General features: G+C 43.4%; 1 protein-coding gene across 1 annotated transcript in view; it reads right to left on the reverse strand.

Annotated features, from left to right (window-relative positions):
- Window positions 1-4,472: 4,472 nt before the first annotated feature.
- Window positions 4,473-20,720, reverse strand: part of EXT1 (exostosin glycosyltransferase 1) — a 278,736-nt gene continuing 262,488 nt past the window's right edge. Inside the window, exons 8-11 of the mRNA XM_084747906.1 lie at window positions 19,881-19,970; window positions 12,133-12,293; window positions 9,792-9,963; window positions 4,473-5,053 (exon numbers count right to left, since the gene is read on the reverse strand). Coding sequence (XP_084604032.1) covers window positions 4,868-5,053; window positions 9,792-9,963; window positions 12,133-12,293; window positions 19,881-19,970 — 609 coding nt within the window. The 3' untranslated portion in view covers window positions 4,473-4,867. The remainder of the gene's footprint in view (window positions 5,054-9,791; window positions 9,964-12,132; window positions 12,294-19,880; window positions 19,971-20,720) is intronic.

Raw genomic sequence — 20,720 nt, forward strand, 5'->3', positions numbered from 1 at the left:
CAACAGTCCAGCTGCATCTGGCCTGGAAGACGGCTGGTTTTGGGTGTTGGGCTGCCGCCAGGCTGTGAGAGTTGGACCTCTACCCAGTGTACTCAATCGAACTTCATCTGTCTCACTCCCCCAGAACTCTTATGGATGCTTTAGGGTTCCCAAAACGTCAGTTCTTTCTGGAACCGGAATCCTTCTGTACCCAACAGAAAAGATGGAATGAGAACCACACGGATGAAAAGTCATGTCATTTATTAATAATTTTTTTTTTGTCTTCTATAAATCTGAAGGAAAAAGTCTTTGGTGACACTCTATAAAACAATCTATCTTGGATGGCAAAACCCAGACATAAAGTTACACAGGTCAGTGATGTAAATCAAGATCTATGGCTTCGAAATTTCTTGCACTCTCATACGCACTTTAGGACTCAGTTGCACTAAATCATTAATACTCTGTAACAAATGGGCAAAACACTCCGGAAAAGACCTGTGTCGACACTACAAAAACATCGGCAATGTATTAGAAAACTGTCCCAAATGTACATTGTATACAAAATAAGATTTACTATTTTTTTGTTACAATTTGTCACCTAAAATAGTTCCAGTTTTCCATCCTTTTTTATTTCCTAACCCTTGGCATATCCTATACATTTTTTTCTCAGCATAAGTATACCAGTTCATTTCATGGTAATCAGGTCATTTGCATGGCCCTAATTTTAGTAATAATTGCAACTAAAATGAGAGGAACGTATTCCTGTAGAACAGAATGCTACTGCAGAAACCAAATGACCTCTGAGGTCTGAAAGGCAAATCATTACAAAAATAGTGTGATGGAAAGGCTAGCTTGAGGTGATTTTTAAACAAGGGTGAGACTGCCTTCTCAAGATTCAGAGTGCTCATGCTTGCCTCCCCACCTATTTTGGGGAGTAGTGAGAAGACCCATTTGGGACCACCTATTTTTTAGGGGGGTCAGAAGACCCACTTGGTGTAATGCTATCCATGCTCTTGATATAGAACACAGCGGTACTCTAGGACAGTGACAGCCAGAGCCCCAGTTAAGTGAAGACAAACAACATCCTCTGATTTTTGGAAAGGGCAAAGAGGAGAGATGGCTTCCAGCCAGAACTTACTCACTTCAAAATCAACAGGTTTCCTGTCTAGTGGTTTGGGAGAAAATTATTACTGAATTAATGAGGTGGGGGTAAAACCTTTTTAGGGTCATTCATCCCATTTCGCCTCCTTTAAACGAACCTTTGAGTCTAGGAATAATCTCATTTCCACATGATTTAAAATACTAAAGTGAAGTGAGTTTAATGCAGTTTAGTATTCATGCTTATTTACTCAGAATTTAATCCAAACCATCTTTGTTCCCATCAAACTTGGCGGGGCAGGGCGGGATGCATGCAACAGCAAAAGATCTTTCTTGGTTACATCCAGTCGTCACTGGTGGAAGCATTTTAAAGGTTCTTGTCCACAGTTGTCAGAAATTGGGTAAATGAAATAAACGCCTGTAGCCCTAACGCACTGGCTATATATTGATGACAGCCACTATTAGAAGGCAGAAGCATTTTTGTCTCAGAGTTCATGGCAAGAGTGGACACCCTCAAAATTGGAACTTTCAGACCCCCCGAGGAAAAGTGTATTTCCAGGTGGAGGAAGCTTGTCCCTGCACTTGCATCCTTAACTCAGTTTTGTCCAACATGAGCCTCACTCAGCTTCTACTCTGACGAGCTTTTCTACCTTCTCACCATCTTTCAAACAAGTTTCATTAAAATTTCATTAGCTGTTAAATAGAGCACCCCTTTTTTATTTAATAGTCTGCAGGTCTACTCACATCACTCATCTCAGCCCTGATTAAATTAAAATTCAGCAGCCTTTATGAAAGGCCACTAGCATAATGTTCCTTCAAGTCACCAGAAACTCGAGAACCACCGAAATAAAGGCTAACATAGCCTACTGTAATGAAAAGCACAACACATTTTCAAAGCGGAAATCGAAGGACTCCACTGGGATTGAGCCTTCTTTGAGCACCATTTAGAACAAGTGAAACTGTAATGCACATTAGATTCCAGGTATGAGATTTTTTCCTTTCTTCTGGGGCCTCATATCTGAAAACTGTGCTGATATGCCTTGCTATGCCCACCTAGATATGCTATATTTTGTGACATGACTATAAATATTATTGCATGGATTTTTCTCTATAGCCTCAACTTTGGGTCATTTTCTGTCTTTTGCAGGCAAAAGTGATACATTTAATATATAATGTACATGTAAACTTTGATGGTTATATAAATCTTTTCATATAAATACAGCTTTTAAAATAGTCTTTTTTTTTTTTTTGAAGGACACATGTATTAGCATAGGGCTGGAAAAAATGTGTGAAAATCATAAGTGGCTGAGTCCTCTATGGAGTTTCTTCATGCAATTTATTAGATGGTTTGTACTATACCTCACCCTTGGCATCTTACCAACTCCACACATGTTGGCCCACTTAGGGACCCTTGGTTAATCATTAAAGCTGGCTGAGAGATAACTCCTGACATCCTACAGCAATGGCTATGATTTGTCAACTTATTGCAATGCAATCTACAACTCATTCCTAAGAGAATTAAAATTACATCTTGCTGTTGGGCCTCACTGATTTGCTTAGCATTGTTCAATTCCCAGCTGTGTATTCCAAATGAGAAAAGAACACGCTAGCTGGCATCCCAGAGAGAGTTACTCGGGAGAATGACAAAATGCAACCGCAGAGATTTAGAGGAGATGGGAAGTGTCAGTTCCTGTCCTCATTTGTAATTACTGCACATGTTACTGTGCACATGAACAGTGACTATGTGCCCTGTGAGCTTTATGACAGGTAAACCTGGCAAGGCAGTCCCCTGAATCCACTCAAGGGACTGACTAGTACAATTAGGGACACTGCTTTGCAAGCCAAGGTGACAACTTAAGTTTTAAATTAGCCTGTGGCAGTTGAACATAATGTTACGTTTGGAAAGGAGAAAGATATGAGTGATACCACCATCCTGATAAATTCATTTTAAAGGAAATAAGCAATGGAACTAATTGTTATCTCTTTAACATGCTGAGAACTACAGCTAAAATAATATGAAACTTGACGGCATTTTATTGATAGACACAAACGTAATCAATGTGGACCTCGGAATCATATTTGAAGAAGTAAAGATATGTCACATCTACTTAAGGAATGTCCCATGTTTGAAAGCAGGCTGAGGCTGGGCCATACGTACTGGATGAGAGAGATGTGGCTAGAGATGTTTATGGGTCACAAAGCTTCAGAAAAGCCCTGAGTGGACGTCACAGCGGATGCACCACTCACAACATGGCAACTACATGTGTGGGCTCTGGTCCCTGCTAGGCAGGCAATGGTGTCATCTCTCAAGACCTCAGCAAACACCTACATTCATCCTTGATTACAGCAGCTCCCCACGGTTATCAATCAGGTAGGTTTCTTTCCCTTCCAGATGTCTATAAAGGATGGATTTGAGTCCATTGAATTTCAGAAGCTCCCCTGTTTCATAATGGAGCTGAGGGACAGGCTTCATGGGCTTGTGTACGTGTGTATTTTTAATGCTTCAAAATCATCATAAGCTTAACAGAGTTTTTGTGGGGATGAAAGTGCTGTTTTAACAAGCAGCACAACTACATTTCTCTACATGTTTCAAAACTGAAAGAAGTCTTCACATTTGTTTCTGATTCATTTGATTGCCTTTTAAAATTATTATTATTATTATTATTATTATTTGGCTTAAAAAATGTTTAGCCGAAACTGGAAAGAGAGTTCCATGGCAAGGCACACCCTCAGTCAGTCACCTCACAGCATCCTCTTGTTAAACGGTGTGGATTTACACATAATCACTTCTTTCTCAGCGGAGACACCTGTGCAACTTGAGTTCCTCACAAACATTAAACCGCTTGTTTTATAAATAATTTGCACTCATTTTTTTCCCCTTGGCCTCTAAAGCACACGGTTTCTCCATCAGATATGTGGATCGGTGGTTAAGCATATGGGCCAGCCGCCAGGAAGGACTGGATTTCAGTTATGGGTCACGATTTCCATCAATAACATGCTGGGGGTTGTTTGGTTCCTTTTTCAACATTTCTTAAAGCTACTTGTGTTTGCTTGGTACTAATCCCCGCCCCCAACCCGTTCCCATGTAAAAAGATTATCATACTTACATTATCTCAGACATAAAGTTTTTAAATTAGAACTGACTACCTGTAATCAATACTTTCTCTCAGGCAGCAACATTTTAGCGACCAAGGGGGACCCAAGCCTCTAAACTAGCAAACAGCTTGCACTGATAAAATTGGAATAGGGACTTGTCTTAGTGTATGCCCAGTTCTTTGCTGACATTATATCAAATGTGTTTCCTGCGTCTGTCACTGCAGGAAACCCTGGGGGGACCCACGGCAATGACGTCTGTAGGAGGGGCAGCAGCTTAGAAATAGTCACAACCAACACAATTTTGATTAAAGAAAGAACTCTGGTTTTTAATAGTTTTGATCATTAAAAAAGTTTAAACCTGCATAGCAATCATTTCAAAAATAATTATTTAATGTTCCATAATTAAACTGTACACAACCTAGTCGTGGGACACAGAAGCCAGTGAGGTGAATGGAGCAGCGTGGTGCAGCTCCAGGAGCCAGGACTCTAGCCGCGTTCTCATTGGCCTTTGTTATTCTTTGTCATCGTGTTTCATCTAAGTTTTTTTGTTTGTTTGTTTTTTGTTTTTTTTTTTTTTTAATTTTTTGATACTTGGCACAGTCTGGCTCCACCGACGAGCGGGTCTGCACTGGGATGAGAGAGCAGCCGGACTCCGGTCCCATCTTGCTTCCCCTCCCCCACTCAGTGGGATTCCTCAAAGTCGTTCAATGTCTCTGTATTTCTTCCTCAGAATGGAGACTTGGTCTTTAAAGAGGACCGGGTCGAGCCTCATCTGAGAGTGGATCAGCGGCATGTAGCCAAACCAGCTGGCAAACGTATTCATGCAGCTCTGTCGCTGGGCAAAGTGGTCAGGGTCAGCCCAGCGGGAAGCTCGGGAAGTCTGAGGAGAAGGAGAAAAACAGGGAAGATCGGTGAGAGACGGTAGGTAGTGGGGAGCCAGCGCCAGGAGCTGGATTGGGTAAGGACCAGCAGCAGGATGTGGGGCCTGGCTGCCAAGCCTGTCCATCTTCAGAGCCGGTGGGAGGCAGGGCTCAGGCACGCTGACTTACCTTTGCCAGAAGTGTTCCCGATGTGTGGCAACTTCACCCAATGTCCAAACACACCTAATCCTCCGAAGTTTTCTGAGATGACTACTGGTCATATGACTGAGTAACACACCTATACCAATGGACTCTCAACTACTATGGTCACTGAGCAGGACTTTCCTTTTTGTATGTGGGACCAAATGTGTGATTCGCAAGGATGCCGTTGCTTTGAAGATAGCTTTCTTGATCCTTAAATGAAATTTCTTTAAATACAGATTTATTTTTACTTAATGCATGTGAGACTATGCATATATGCACATGTGTGTACTGGTGTCCTTGGAAGCCAGAAGAGGGCATGAGATGCCTTGGAGCTGGAGTTACAGGAGGGTCTAAGTCATCTGAACCCCCCAGTCATCTGAGGACAGCACTCTTAACTGCCGAGCCATCTCTCCAGCCCTCTAAATCACGCGCGTTAACATGGCTGATTGGAAGGCATGGCCGTCAGAAGTCCTGCTATGGATTTCCATGTTATGCATTTATTTTCCCACCTTTATCAAGTTCCTATCGCATGGCTTGTTTAAAAAGACGTGCGCATTATGCTTTCCTCGTGTCTACTGCTGCACAGCACATAAAGCATGCTTTCCCGTTCATACTTCTCCACTGAGATGACTCCATGAGGTACCAGAGCCAATGACAAAGTGTCTATGTCTGCATGACTGACTCTACACTAAAATATTAAAATTCTGCCCTTAATCCAGCACTTGTCTTTTCATTGCCACTAAATTCCTAAGGAGTATTGTTCTAAATATTAGATGTCCCTAGGTATTATTGCTCAACGAGAAAATTAAAAAGTTGTCAAAGTAAAAAAAAAAAAAGGCTACTATCTTTTTAGTCATATTGCGCCTAAGGCTGGTCAGATACATTTAGGCCACATAAATGACTGGCGCTGACTGGATGGCTTCCAGCAGGGGGCTGGGAAGGAAAGAACTCACCTCTATTTAAGGGGCAGGCCACCAAGTGTCCGACCACACCCCAATGAGTATGTTAACTAAACTAGTGCTTTGGGGTTTTGTTATTTATTTGTTTTTTGTTGTTGCTGTTTTGCTGGGAAGGGAGGTAACAAGGGTGGGGGAGAGGTCAGCATGGAAGAACGAGGAAGTGAGTGTGATGGGGCATATGATGTGAAATTCCCAAAGAATCAATACAAATATTATGTTGAGATTAATCTTAAAAAAGAATATCCCAAGTGATGTACTGAAATTTGAAGAGAACGACTAAATATTTTATTTTACAAGTATGCTTTTGTGAATGAAGACAAGTTGTTCAATTATGGGATAATACAGACACATACACACACAAAGACACACAGACACACACACACACACAGACACAGACACACCATAAACACAGATAAATAAGCAACTGTTTACCACTTGTGTGTTTGTGTGTGTGAGAAACATACTTTTACAAAAAGTGCATTTTAGAGCGAGAATCATTCAGAGTCACTTGAAAATCACAAGTATCAACAGGCTTGAAAGTAACGTGATAAATACAAATGTCAAGTTAGCACTGAGGAGCAGAATAACAAAACACTACTTGTGAAGTGTTTTCATGAGGCACATCTGAGTGTCACAGCAGCCAGATGGAGAAGCTCGCCAGTCACAGCAGGTTCAAGGGAGTTCCAGTGATTCTCGGCGGGCTAGCTAGAGAGAGGCAGAAGGCAGACTCTGTTCTCATCACCTCTGCAAGTCTGAGCAAGGCGAAGGCTTAAGATAACCAACCGGCTGAATTCCCATCAGAGGAGATAGCCTGTAAGGCAGTGGTTCTCAATCTGTGCGTTGTGACCCCTTGGGGTCGAATGACCCTTTCCCAGGGGTCACCTAAGACCATTGGAAAGCACAGATATTGATGATATTCATAATAGTATCAGAATTACAGTTATGAAGTAGGAACAAAAATAATTTTATGGTTGGGGGTCAGCACAATATGGGGAACTGTAGTAAGAGGGTCGAGAACCCTGCTGTAAGGCTGATAGGAATTTGTGGGCATTTCTGATTGGCCCATCCACCCCAAAGGGTGAGACCCAAGCCCAGGCAAATGTGCACATGTACAAACAGAAGAGCTGTCAAGAACTTCAGCTCATTCTTGATTGGCTCCAACTCAACCAACAAATATCAGAAACAAAGCAACAACAAGACACCCTTCTTAGTCTAATAAGAGCGTAAGCTTAAACATAATACCCATTTGCTCCACAGACAGAAGCAGTTAGGAACATAATGAGCACGGCAGGAAGAAAGGCTCCAAAGTGCTACCCTACCCGGGTGCATGGAGACAAACATAACATTCAGTTTCGATTTGTCTCTAAGATATGCAAATCACTGGGGAAGCTCATTTATTAGAACTAGACAGATGTATGAAAAGGTCACAGAAGCAACCCATAAGACGAAGGGTGTTACTGGCAGTCCTCCTTGGATGGCTACACAACCTCAGCGGAGTCTGAAGACTCCTCCAAGGAAACATTAATAACAGGATGTTGTGATCCTGTGAGCCAGCATGCGACAAAACATGTGGCCACACAGTCAGCAGCACACACTGCTTGCATTTGAAGTACTTTGGTCTTAATGATTGGAAAATTCATTGCAAATGCTCCTGCCTGTTATTTAATGGTTAAAGGAGGGCAGGACTTTCTTAGTAGTCTTGGCTCAGAAAGAACAGGTGTTTCTCTATTACCAGTACTTATGATGCTGTCTGAACCTGTGTGTGCTCAGTAAACAGTGAAGGACACTGTCTAACTGAAAATCCTCCCAATATTGTTTTTCTCTTGCTCCATTTATTGAATTAGAAAAGCCCAGTCAACTAAGTTGCCTTAAGAGCTTGCTAAAGTTCCCTCTGCAAAACTTAGGCTTACAGCTAGCACCCTGCATAAATCCTGAGCAAGTGAACTGATAAAATCATGGCCTCTTTTGGTTTTTGTGGTGTTGTTTGTTTTATTTATTTTTTTAAACATATACTACCTTGGGCTCTGTCGCTGGGCCTGACCTAAAACTCTCATGGACTAGGACATCTGGGACATCCTCCCAGTAGTCACTATGCCCAGCTACACTCATGGTAAGAGTCAAATTTTAGTCACTGTGGCTGGTCCATGGTTTAACCTTGGTAGAACTATTAGTTGTACTTAACGTTTTATCATTTCTTTTTAGATATGATATCCATGTGTGTGTGTGTGTGTTTGTGTGTGTGTGTGTTTGTGTTTGTGTGTGTGTGTGTGTGTTTGTGTGTTTAGCATTGAAGCATGTGCCTGCTACAGAACGCATATGGAGCTCAGGTCTTCAGCCCTACCGCTGACTACCCTTACACGCTGAGTCATCTCATCGTACTCCCTCCTCCTTTCATCCATCCATTTATTTTCTTATTAGTTTGAGACAAGGGTCTCACTTTGTAGCTCAGATAAACTTCAAACCTACTATGTAGTCAAGAATGACTTCTGACCTCCCCAGTGCTGGGATTCTAACCTTGTACTCCTGTATCCAATTTATATGAGAGAGGAGTAAAAGTGAACCTCTGCTTCAGATGGGCCTGACACGGGGAACTGGCGTGCTGGAGAACAGCAGTGGGTCAGAGACGAGGACTCCACTCTCATTCTGTCCCTAACCGACTGGAAAACTTGTGGCAGTGAGTTAAAATCTCTAGATCCAGTTCTCCTGCCTATCAACAGAGGAAGTTGGATGATACTTCCGTGAAAGAAGTATCTTCATCATGGAAATTTATGATCCAAGAAGATATGTGGCCTCGCTTTAACAATTCATTATTAATTTCATGAAAAAGATTTTACCATTTCATTCTAAAGATGAGCCAAGGGAATTTCAGAAGGTGACTGGCCTTCCCACAGCTTATAAATGCTGGCTCCAGAACTGAGGACTGATGGTGTGGCTTCTAATATTTCACTATGATATCAGCACAACTGAAAAACACCTGCCAGAAGACTGTGCTAGGAGGGTAGGCCTTGCTCCGCGTAGGCATCTACAGTAAACTGACACCAATTCTGTGTAGACCTTAAACTCTGGTGTGGACTGAATGGTTACGTGTTCGCAGGAAATTCTGATGTCTAACCCCGAGTATGATGATCTGTAAATGGGGAACCTGGGAATGATTAATTCAAGGGGGTAAAATCCTCAAGAACGGGGTACACCAGAGAGCTTTCTACCATGCGGGGACACGGCAAGCAGATAGATGGCCATCTATAAATTAAGAAGTGCTTCCTCATTGGGTATCACAGCTACTGACACCTCGAGTTTAGAATTCCCTGGTCTCAGACGTATGAGAAATAAATGTTTGTAATATAAGCCCTAAGTATTTGTTGTTTTTGTTATACTAGCCCAAAGGGAGTAAGATAAACTCTAAGAACGTGTCACTGTCGTGTCACATTATGGGTTATCTAAGAGCTTTATATTCTTAATTATCCAAGTGCCAATCACTCCTTCCTTTAGGGATTTCAGAAGTGGCTTATTTTTGTGTCGCCTTATGAGACTTCTGGATAAAGTGGAAGAAAACATATTTGCGTGGCCGTGGGAAGACACGTCTTTATCCTCTTACCTGGCCCATCATCGTCTCCTTATACTGCTTCTTCTGGGTCACTTTGATTGGAGGCAATTTTGTCACAGCAGACACCAGGAAATTCATGAGAATGTCCTCACAATTGGCCAGTTGGTCTACCATATTCTTCAGGCTGGCTGGCAGGTAATGGGTATACAGGTAGTGATAATATCTGTAAATAACAGAGGACAGTCTCTTAGCAGGGCAGCATTCCACAATGACACATAGACTTTAAACATAAGCATTCTCGGAGTCTCTGAGCATGCTACTGAGTCTACTCATGATGACAGTCGTTACTTCCATGGTATCACTATAGGCCAAAGGATATTCTTAAGTCTTTCACAAGAAATGCCTCATCTATTCTGCATAAGAAATCCATGAGGCAGACGCTATTATATTATTATCCTTATTTTACAGATGAGGAAATAAGGCACAGAGATACAGAGGGACAGATATATTGCTTGCCCATCAAAATTTAGTATCAGGCCTGTTAGTTAGAAAGAGCAACTGGAACGCTAGAATGTTGTGATGACAATAAAGACGATCATCTTCATTGTCAGTTTGATGCAATTTAGAATCACCATGGTAACACACCTCAGAGTGTGTATGCGTGAGACCATTTCCAGAAAGGTTGAACACAGCAAGGAAGACCTGTCCCAAAAATGGATAGCACCATCCATGGGCTGGGTTCAAAGATTGAATACAAAGAGGAAAGCAGGTCGAGCACCAGCATACGTCTCTCTCAGCTTGCTAACTGCGGATGCACTGTGACCAGCTACCTCGTGTTCCTGCTGCTGTGACTTCCCACCATGGCGCACTGTATTCTCAAACCGTGAGCCCAAACAAGTTCCTTTGTTAAGTTACTTTTGTTACATATTTTGTCAGTGCAATGAGAAAAGTGACTAATACTGAGAGCAAGAGAATTTACTTACAAATCAGACAGAGGACTTGAGTCAATCAGGTTGATTTGTGTGGAGGTGGCATGGGGTGGCGAAGCTTTGAGATCAAGATTTACTCAGCCAAATGTTTATACTTGGGCACTTTCAGGCTTAACCCGGGGAGGATAAGACTCTCAGTTCTCTATTTTAAAAGTCTAAGGTAAGTTTGTGTATTGCCCTCATTAGGAGAAAACACTCTGGACTTTCATTCATGATCCAGTGGGACTGCGGAGATGTTAACTCTCTACATTCATTCATCTGGCAGTTCGAGCCCAGTCTGCTGGTTTCAAGGACCAAATGTAAAGGCTGCCCATTTTACATCTCGGTCTATGAGTCTTTTCAACATAGCCTTTTAGGTGTCATGACATGCTCAGGGCTAAAATCAGCACTTAAAAGTAGTTACTCTATTTGCAGCACTCCCTCTGCTGATGGCACTCTATCCTTCTGGGCCTCAAGTCAGGAAATATATTCACTAAATTCTGAGCAGGTCACTACGCTGCGTCAGCATCCCTATGCTGCGTCAGCATCCCTACAATATGGTCACTGCTTATACCACTGTTCACTCCCTGGCTCCAGTCTAATCTCCCTTCATCTGCATATGCCCTGGTGTTTCCTAACAGTTCGACCTCCCTCTTTTTTCACCCTCCTCATTACCTGTTCTCCTCACAGCATCCAGAGTGGATACTGGGAATACAAGCCTGAAGTCTGCTCTGTTCAAGACCAGGCATTGCTTATCCATCAGCTTCTCCTGTCTCTGGGTGCCCATATCTCTTGGATCTGCTCACCCGCCTCTCCGCGGTCACCAACCACACTCTTCTCTTCCATCTTTCTCCACTGTTTCGCTCTGGGTGTTCATTCTTGCTACTGTCACCAATGCCACAACAGCCTTGGCTAACTTCCTCTTGTTTTCAAGTTTCTGCTCACTTCCCGTCTATATACTGTCTCTCCAACCTGTCTCATCTCTGCCGCTCCTGATATTTGACTCTCCATCAGTGTCTTGTTGCGGTCCCCCAATCTCCGTGTAGCATCCATGTGTCTCTGCTCCTGACAGCATGAATCCTGCATTGTCAGAGAGCTTCTATTTCACTCAACGGTGAACCCAAACCACCTACAACAGTGACTGGGAAACGCGGGTACCAACTCATAACATTCCGTTACCCAATCTAGCTCTACGTAGATCTTTGTCCCTTAGCTCAACTGAAAACACTACTCTGTCTTATTTTCTAGAAATACAATCAAGCCAAGAAGATTCATAGCACACATTTGCTACCTCACCAAAAATCAGGCAGGAAGACTGGCTAATTTTCATTAATGTTGTTAACTAGATTTGGCCTAAAGTTCCGCCTAATGCAGTTGTTACACATGACTAGGATGCATGTCAATGACAGCCCTCGACTCCTCACTTGTGGTAGATAGCAGCTCCTGTCAACACCATGGAGTAGTCATTCGTCCACTTGGATGTGTATCCCCATCGCTCCTTAGAGTTATCCCAGAAATGGCTGCGTGCAGGATACCCCACAATCCTCTCGGGGAAGCTCTGCCACACGGTGAAGGCAAAATCCACCTGCAAGGCAAAGTACAAGCTAAACAAGCAATCAACACTGTGAACAAGTGTCAACAAAGCATTACCTCCCCCTGCTAATGCGGAAACCCACGACTGTTTCGAAACATTAATTCCCCATATTCATCAGCAAATTAAACTGACTGCTTGACATTTTGCCCTGCAATTATGCACATTTTAAATGTTTTCTATAAAAGAAACTTAAGACTAGTATAGGAGAGAGAGAGAGAGAGAGAGAGAGAGAGAGAGAGAGAGAGAGAGAGAGAAGAGAAGGAGAGAGAGAGAGAGAGAGAGAGAGAGAGAGAGAGAGAGAGAGGCTTGCCCTTTAGTCTGTTCAAGCTAAAACACAACACGCAGTTGCTCCCTTCTCCCCAACCCCAAAGGCACACGTGACCACTGATTCACAGGAAACACAGAGGCATCTGTTTTGTAAACGAGAACAGATTTCCTGTGTGCATCCAGGGACTGAAATTCGGCATGCATCGTAACTAGCATATATCAAAGCCCAAGTAACTAAAATTAAATCATTTTCTTTAGGGAAAAGTTTCTGTAAAGAGCACAACTTTTACCAGGAACACAGAGAAGACATCACAAAGAAAATACACTGGGCATGTCAGATCTGAGGACACCTTTTGCTAGGTAAAGCTAGAAAGGCAGCCCAGTGAAGTCGCTGAGAACAAGTGAGGGCGATGCCAAGCTAAAAACAAAACAGGATACAAGATGATTTTAAAGAACCGGCAGGAGAGTGATTTCCTGTTGCTGAAAGGATGCCAAACTGGGTACTGATAAACCCACTCTAAACTAGCATATTGAGCTACCAAGTTATCTCTTTTTAAATCTGTAGGCTCCCTTTAGACCATGTGATTGAATGATAAATAAAAATTAAAAACCAAAAAAAGTAAATGATGTTATGTATGCAATCATATCACACTTATGATATGAAGGCTTACAGGGCCGTTATAATAACCCTGGGGGGCAGGGGCAGATACTTTTATATCCCTCAGCTCATAAAAGGGAAACATGGAAAACCAAGTAATTTATCTACACTAGTAAGTGGCAGGGCCAAGATTTGAACCCAGGCACTCTCCTTTCATATCCAGTGTGTATCCTAGCCTCTCTTAGGTTCTGTTGTAGTGTTGAAAGCAATTTACCTTAAACACATGTTGTAATTCACTTTGTAACCCTGGCCCATCTCTTCTTGGTAAGTAGTACAAAAGGAATTCTCATTTCCAACAAGTATTTCGAGTCCTTTACTGAGATAACGGCTGAGTGACCGAATGCCAATGAGTGAAAACAGTGGAATTTGACCATACAATGTAACCTCACAAGAGAGGACCAGCCAGTTACTGAAAAGACTGCCCAGGTGAGGTTCCACAGGCCCCGGGGTAGATATTAGCAGGTTTAAAGGCTACTGGAATGGGCACCTCCTGTACAATTAACAGTCTGAGAAGCCAGGAACTGAAGTGTAGGCATTTAGACAACTGATGAGAAGAAGGAGATCTGAATCCTATCTCTGGCAGTGTAAAGACAGGACATTCTGAACTGTCCCACAGAGAAGCAGCTTACTGTCTGTACTGGCTGGGTTTGTGTGTCAATGTGACACCAGCTACCGTCATCAGAGAGGAAGGAGCCTCAGTTGAGAAAGTGCCTCCATGAGATCCAGCTATAAGGCATTTTCTCTAGTAGTGATCAGTGGGGGAGGGCCCGGCTCACTGTGAGTGGTGCCAACTCCAGGCTGGTGGTCCTGGGTTCTATAAGAAAGCAGGCTGAGCAAGCCATGGGGAGCAAGTCAGTAAGCAGCACCGCCCCCATGGCCTCTGCATCAGCTCCTGCCTCCAGGTTTCTGCCCTGCTTGAGTTCCTGTCCTGACTTCCTCAGTGACAAACAGTGCTGTGGAAGTATAAACTGAGTAAACTCTTTTTGTCCCAACTTGCTCTTGGTCATGACATTTTGTCACAGCAATACAAACCCTAACTAAGATGCTATCTATTCAAAGGCTTCATGGAAAAGAACATGAACATACCATTGCCCCTTTTTAAAGAATTAATCCAAATGGATCTGTCAATCATAGGAACAGGAAAACATCCCCCAGGAAGTTGTCTCTTCTAGAAACCTAAAGGAAGATACAGCTTACGTATGCATGTAGGTCAGTCCCTCTCGGCTACTGTCTACTGTCACTATGAGAGTGTTTTCCTCTACACTGGGCCTTTCCCACTCTCAGCCTTGAGAATACATATTAATCACGTGCTTCTCTTTATGCAAAGTGTGTCCCTAGTCTACATCCTCTCCATGGAGATAAAGGACTGGGGAACAAAGAGGCAGCCAGAATGAGGTCCTGGTAGCACTAATACAACATGGCTGCAACTCAAATACAGTGTACTAGGTAAGAGCCATCAGGCTAAAAAGGCCATATAGGATACAGTTCCACAAGTATCAGATTTTCTGGATGGACAAGTCACGGGCCCAGAAGACAAAGGTTGTCAAAAACTGGATACAAAGATTCCTTTGTGGATAATAAAAAATGTTTTGGAAGAAGATACAAGTGACAGTAACTGTACACGCCGTAGATCAACTAAACCACTAAACTGCAAAGTTTAAACTGGTTATTTTTATAATGTGTGAATTGGTATTTACACCATCAAAATAATTTTTAAAATGAAGTGAATAATCCTAGATGGATATTCCCCAAGCTTTGTTCCTATTCTCTTATCACCCATCCCACTAGTTAGGTAGTATTTTTCTTTAAATTGAGTAGTCTCTACTTTTTTTTTTTTTTTAATAAATTTGTCTCAGGCTAAGTAAAAATTTCAGAGAAATCCTAGGTTTCATTGCTGACTCTGTTATTTTCAAAGAAACATTAAAGCAATAATATAATTAAAATGAATATGCCACATAAAATATCTTTTAGGAAACATTGGTGCAGAACATTAATATTTTTTCTAATTACACTTATTTATTTGAGTGGAGCAGGAAGATACATGCATGCAACAGTGTACATAATTTGGCTGGGTTGGGTAGGGCAGGAGACACACTGTGCACATGTGGAGATCTGGAGGCAACTTTCACAGTTAGCTCTCTGCTTCCAGCATGCAGGACCCAGGATTTTATGAAGCCGGGTGGTGGTGGCAAATGCCTGTAATCCCAGCATTTGGGAAGCAGAGGCAGGTGGATCTCTGAGTTTGAGGCCAGCCTGGTCTACAGGATGTTCCAGGACAGCCAGGGCTGCGTATAGAATCCCTCCTGGGCGGCTACAAGGCTTAGTGGATATCACATTTAACCCATTGAGCCATTCTACTTGCCTCAGGAAAATTATTAAATTAACTTTTTTTATTTCCAAATTCTTCAGCCTTAGTTTAGAAGCCATTCACACTGTAAACAGCCATACATTCATGTTTACCTGAAACTTCGGTTTGGTGCCTGGCACTCTGAACTGGGCCAATGGTGGCACAGTTACTCTGTAGTCAGAGACTTTCTAACTCAAAGAACAATGGTTAACATGTGGTGCCAACTGGACCACAACAGAAGTTAGGAAGGCAGATGGAAGATGAGTTCTGTGTGGGCCAGTAAGGCCATGGCGACATGAGACTGGTATTGAGTGCCCTCTTCTGTGATTGGCAACTGTTCAGTCCACTGAGCTCCTGGACAGAGAGGAGGAAGAAAGTGTTTGTGCCATTGCTTAACTATTCAAAAATAATGTGTGTGGCAGAAGGGTGTGTGTGGCGCGGCACATGTGTGGAGCTCAGAGAACAATTTTTAGGTGTTGGTTCTCTCTCACTACCTTGTTGAGGCAGGGTCTCTCTGTGCGTTAGCTGGTCTGCAAGCTTCACCTTCATTTCCCCTGACTTTCTCTCCCTTCTTGCTTTAGGAGTGCTGAAATGACAGATGTGCACCGCCACAGCTGGCTTTCTAAGGGGGTGGGGGGTGGGGGTTCCAGGTCTGAAGCACAGGTCATGCTTGCACAGGCACTTTGACTGCCTTTGGCTTGGACTTAACCATTGGCTATTTTAGTCTCGGGCCATCATTTTCCTACTGGGGACTACAACGCCAGCTTTCCTGAGACCCCCTCAGCTTACACAGGGAAAGTGCAGACTTTGCAGCCCCCATGACCACATAAACTGATTCCTCATAATAAACCGTTGTTGGTTCTTGTTTCTCTGGAAACATTGGCCTCTCAAGAGAAAAGGAAAGGGTGAAAAAAAAAAAAGAAAGAAAAAGAAAAAAGACTTAACATGGCTTGTTCAACCCAAACCATACCTTTCAGGAACTCAGGAACTGGGAGGGAAATAAGAGTGGTGGACTGATGGAACATGCCTAAGAAAAACTTACTGGGGAAACTTAAGACAGCAGGGGATAGAGAGCACTTGTGAGAGCCTGAGATCAGGTCATGATAACCTATCCCCCTACCAGGACCCCAGCTACTCAAAACCGACGGTGCCAATCGATGGGATAATATGTTACGCAGCGTCTTGTCAAAGAATCTACCTGGCTGCCAGCACTCTTAGGGGTTTCCCATTATTCTCTGATAAAGAAACACATGCGCGCTGGCAACTAGTATAAACCCCAATGGGGTGTTTCTGTTGCACCAATTTCTCACTATCTCTGGACCTTTTCAAGTCATTTCAAAAGAGTTCAAAAGTAAATTCAGATAAAGCTGCGAGATTCTTCTGATAACACTGCTCTCACTCAGGTCATTTACACATCAAAGAAAGCAAAGGTCAACATCAGGCCCCTTCTCTTAAAAATCAACATCTGTTTTCTTTTCAGGGTTTGCAGCAACTCGTATAAATGTAAATAACCATAAACCAACTCTGTCTAATGCCCTTTAGAGGATGCTGTTAAACATCTATCCTTAATGCTTCAATGAGACCTTTAGACAAGCTTAAGACCCGTGAGCAGGTGTGTGTGTGTGTGTGTGTGTGTGTGTGTGTGTGTGTGTGTGTGTGTGTGTGTGTGTACACCCAACGGAACCAACATCTACTCACCTAAAAGAAGAGAATAGAGAAATTCTGCCCACGACCATTTTAGGCAATCAACCACTTCTCTGATCAGCAGGCAAAGCAAGCCAGCCTGCCAGCCTCTTACATTTACATATCATTTTCAACCCACGTTGACATCTAATTACTTTACATGCAACACATGTTCATCTCAGCATGCCACCGAGTGTTGGAACTGCTGCCCCTTAAAAGGGAATTCTCCAGTACAAAGATGCATCATAGTAGCAGAAGGTTCTTCCACCATGGGACATGGGCAAACCAAGACGGGAGTGAGACCAGCTGCCTTGTGCCCCAGGGAAGATGCAAGATGAGCCGTAGTCCAGGCTGCAGGAAGATGCTCTAGGTACATGCTATGGAGGTTTCAACTACTTCCTCCACCACGGGGATGCATGACTCATCCTGGGTTTGCCTTCAGAAAGGCACCGTCTGTCCTTGCCCTAAGATGATCGGATCCGGATGTGATAACTAACCTTGACTAGCAACTTGATTGGACTCAAAGAGGTGCCCGGAAAGGATGTCTGTGACAATGTTTTCTGAAAGGATTAATTTGGGGAAAGGAATGCTTGGTGTGAATGTGGAATGTGAGATCCAGTATGTTGGGATTCAGGTGAAAGCAAAGGGGATGGAGGGGGAAGGCAGCTAGCTCAGATACCCTTTCCCCTCCCAGCTCCATAGCTGCCATATTCTTCCTGCCATGATGGAGTGAGAGCTCTGAAACCTTGAGCCAAATAAATCTTCTTCCCTTTAAGCTGTATGGCCCCCAGCAACATCATACCGACAAGATGCTGATAAGCACACCCAGGAATAGTACCAACTGCCCATACTCTCCTCCAGTATGGCAGGCACCAGCAAAATTAAAAACCAAGCCAAAACAAACCAAACAGAACCAAAAAAAAAAAAAATGGTATGAAAGAGAAGGCAAGGTCCACTGTGACACCACAGTTCGGACAACAGTCACATCTCCATGAACACAGCTCTGGGATGAGGGCCTCCTCTGCAGGGCTCCATCTCGCAGAGGCTCAGAATGCCTGTCCTTCTCTGGAACGGAGTAGGAAAGCTTTCAGCTCTTACCGGGTGTCTCGCCATCCTTTCTGGGGAGCCACCAACCCACCCTCCAGCTCCTTAGGTAACTGCAAGTGCTTTCATTTGAGTCGGCTGACTTGAATTCTCTTTGCTGCCAGGACTTTGAAAGATACAAGAGGGGAGCATGTAACCCAAGTACCTAGCATAGAGACCAGAACAAAGAAACCTCTCAGCCAATACTTGTTGAATGAGTGTGCTCGTGGGTACCAGCTTTCCTATGCGGCAAGCTGCAGAAACCTGCAGGCTGGAGTGTCTCAAAGCTCCCACTTCACTGCCACTCCATGTCTTCAGCCCAGCAGCCCATCTTCTTGCCAGTAGCCACGTGACACGACGCTGCATGTCCAGCCTTTAACTGGCACAACACTCGCTCCCACCACCCACTCGTTGAACAAGTATTTACAGAACTCGGGTTACACAGAAGCATCTGGACCAGGTGAGGCCCAGGACATTTCGTCCCGGGGTTATTTAGGCTGCTTTGAAGGCCTCGTCTGTTCAGCTACATCTGGTGGAAACTAGCAACACAGAAACAGCTATGGAATCTCCAAGGCAGACACCGAGTTAGCCAGCCTATGCAAACCCTATGTGTACCTACCAGACCTAGACTGGGGTTCAAGAGAGTGCAAGCTGGCAAGTGCCAATTTCTAAACTAAAGGAAAATGATTATAAATTAAAAATAAATAAATAAATAAATAAATAAATAAATAAATAAATAAATAAAAGGAAAGGCTAATTAGGTAATTCTCTGTGCCTGTAAGTAGCTTCCATTGATAATGCAATCCTGATATTCCACATTTTCATATAGCTGTCTTTGATCTCATCTATGGCTTAAAGCTTCAGAGATCAATACGTCGTCCAGTTAAAAGTTTTCTACCATCTGTCTTCCCTCTTCTTTCTCCTTTCGACATACTTCTTTGTGCAATCTTATTTTCTGGCACAAGCACTTGAACGTTCAAAATAGACTGTTTTGCCTCCAATGAAACTGCTTGCTCTTGTGCCTGCGTGCATGAATGAACTCATGAGTATAATGGGGGAAGAGAGCAAGCACTTCAGATGAGTATGAATAGCCTTTTAGAAGGCAGGAGTGGGCCATACCTGAGTGTGTATACTGGGCACAGGCACTACTATAACTGGGGAAGGATGGATGGTCGGCTGTGGACCACAGAGTTCCAGAACAAAGCTAAATAGGTCACCCGTCCCTATGGTCCTACACATCTGCTCACAGCTGTTCTGCTTAAAAGCAAAGACATTGAAGACAGGAAGGGAGAGGAACAGCCATGCAAATGAGGACCTAATTAGAAGAGAAAACAAAGAGGAAAGTGTCCTTCCTCATCAGGGTGCCAGGAGATGGCACTAATGCTAACAGGTACTGGGCTAATTAAAACCAATTCTTCAGTAAGTTTTCGGAAATGTTTTCAACTTCCACCTAGGCACGGGATGAGAGCAGCGCTGACACCTCTGGTCTGAAGGCACCTGCCTGGAGAGGGCCTGCCTGTCCCTGAGGCACCATTCTTACCTCCGTAGTTGAAAGCACAGTGTCCTCATCAAGGCTGAGCACAGCATCAGTGATGATGTTGTCATAGGGAAGAAACCGGCTGCTCATCACCTGGGGAGTAAGAACGGCAGGGTGAGAGGTTAGGGACAAGGAGAAATGATGCTAGACTCTTACTGCCGGGAAAACTCCTCCAGCCACATCATCAAGAAGACTGCTCCACTACACGTCATCTGCTGTCGCCCACCAGCAAAAATTATTCCGCACGGCAAATTATTGAGCACCTACAGGTACCACACCAGTCAGAGCAAGGAGGAAAACAAATGTGATTCATGGCCTGCCTTTAGGAATGCATAGTAGGTAGAAATGGAGGGTAGGTGACTGGCTTTCACTCAGAATGAAAAGTGCCAGTCTGGAGGGAAGCACGGACAGCTGCCGTGAAGAGCAGGCGAAGGCTTCGAGAGAAAAATGATTTAAGCAGACTCTGACTGGGTGGGAATCGCCAGGCCGAGACAGAAACGGGGTAGTAGAGACAAGGGCTCAATAAACACAAGCTCCCTTACCCCAATAACCAGTATCCTTAGAGTAGGAAAGAGCAGAGGTGACCAATGAGGTAACGATATGATTCCATCCCGGTACACATCCCTGGGAGGCCAGACCATTGTAGATGTACAGACATTTGCAATATTTACTTTATATCTATTTTCACACAAAATCATCGAGAATGCATGCACACATGCTTGTTGCTATGCCAGTGGAAGGTATTAAAGATGAAAAATCAACTGATTTAAAATTTTTAAAATTAGCATGTGTGGGTCACAGATAGGGAAGTTGTGTGGTACAGGAATACATTTTGGGTGATCC

Source organism: Acomys minous, assembly GCF_964271855.1.
Source record: "Acomys minous genome assembly, chromosome: 12".
Lineage (NCBI taxonomy): Eukaryota > Metazoa > Chordata > Mammalia > Rodentia > Muridae > Acomys > Acomys minous.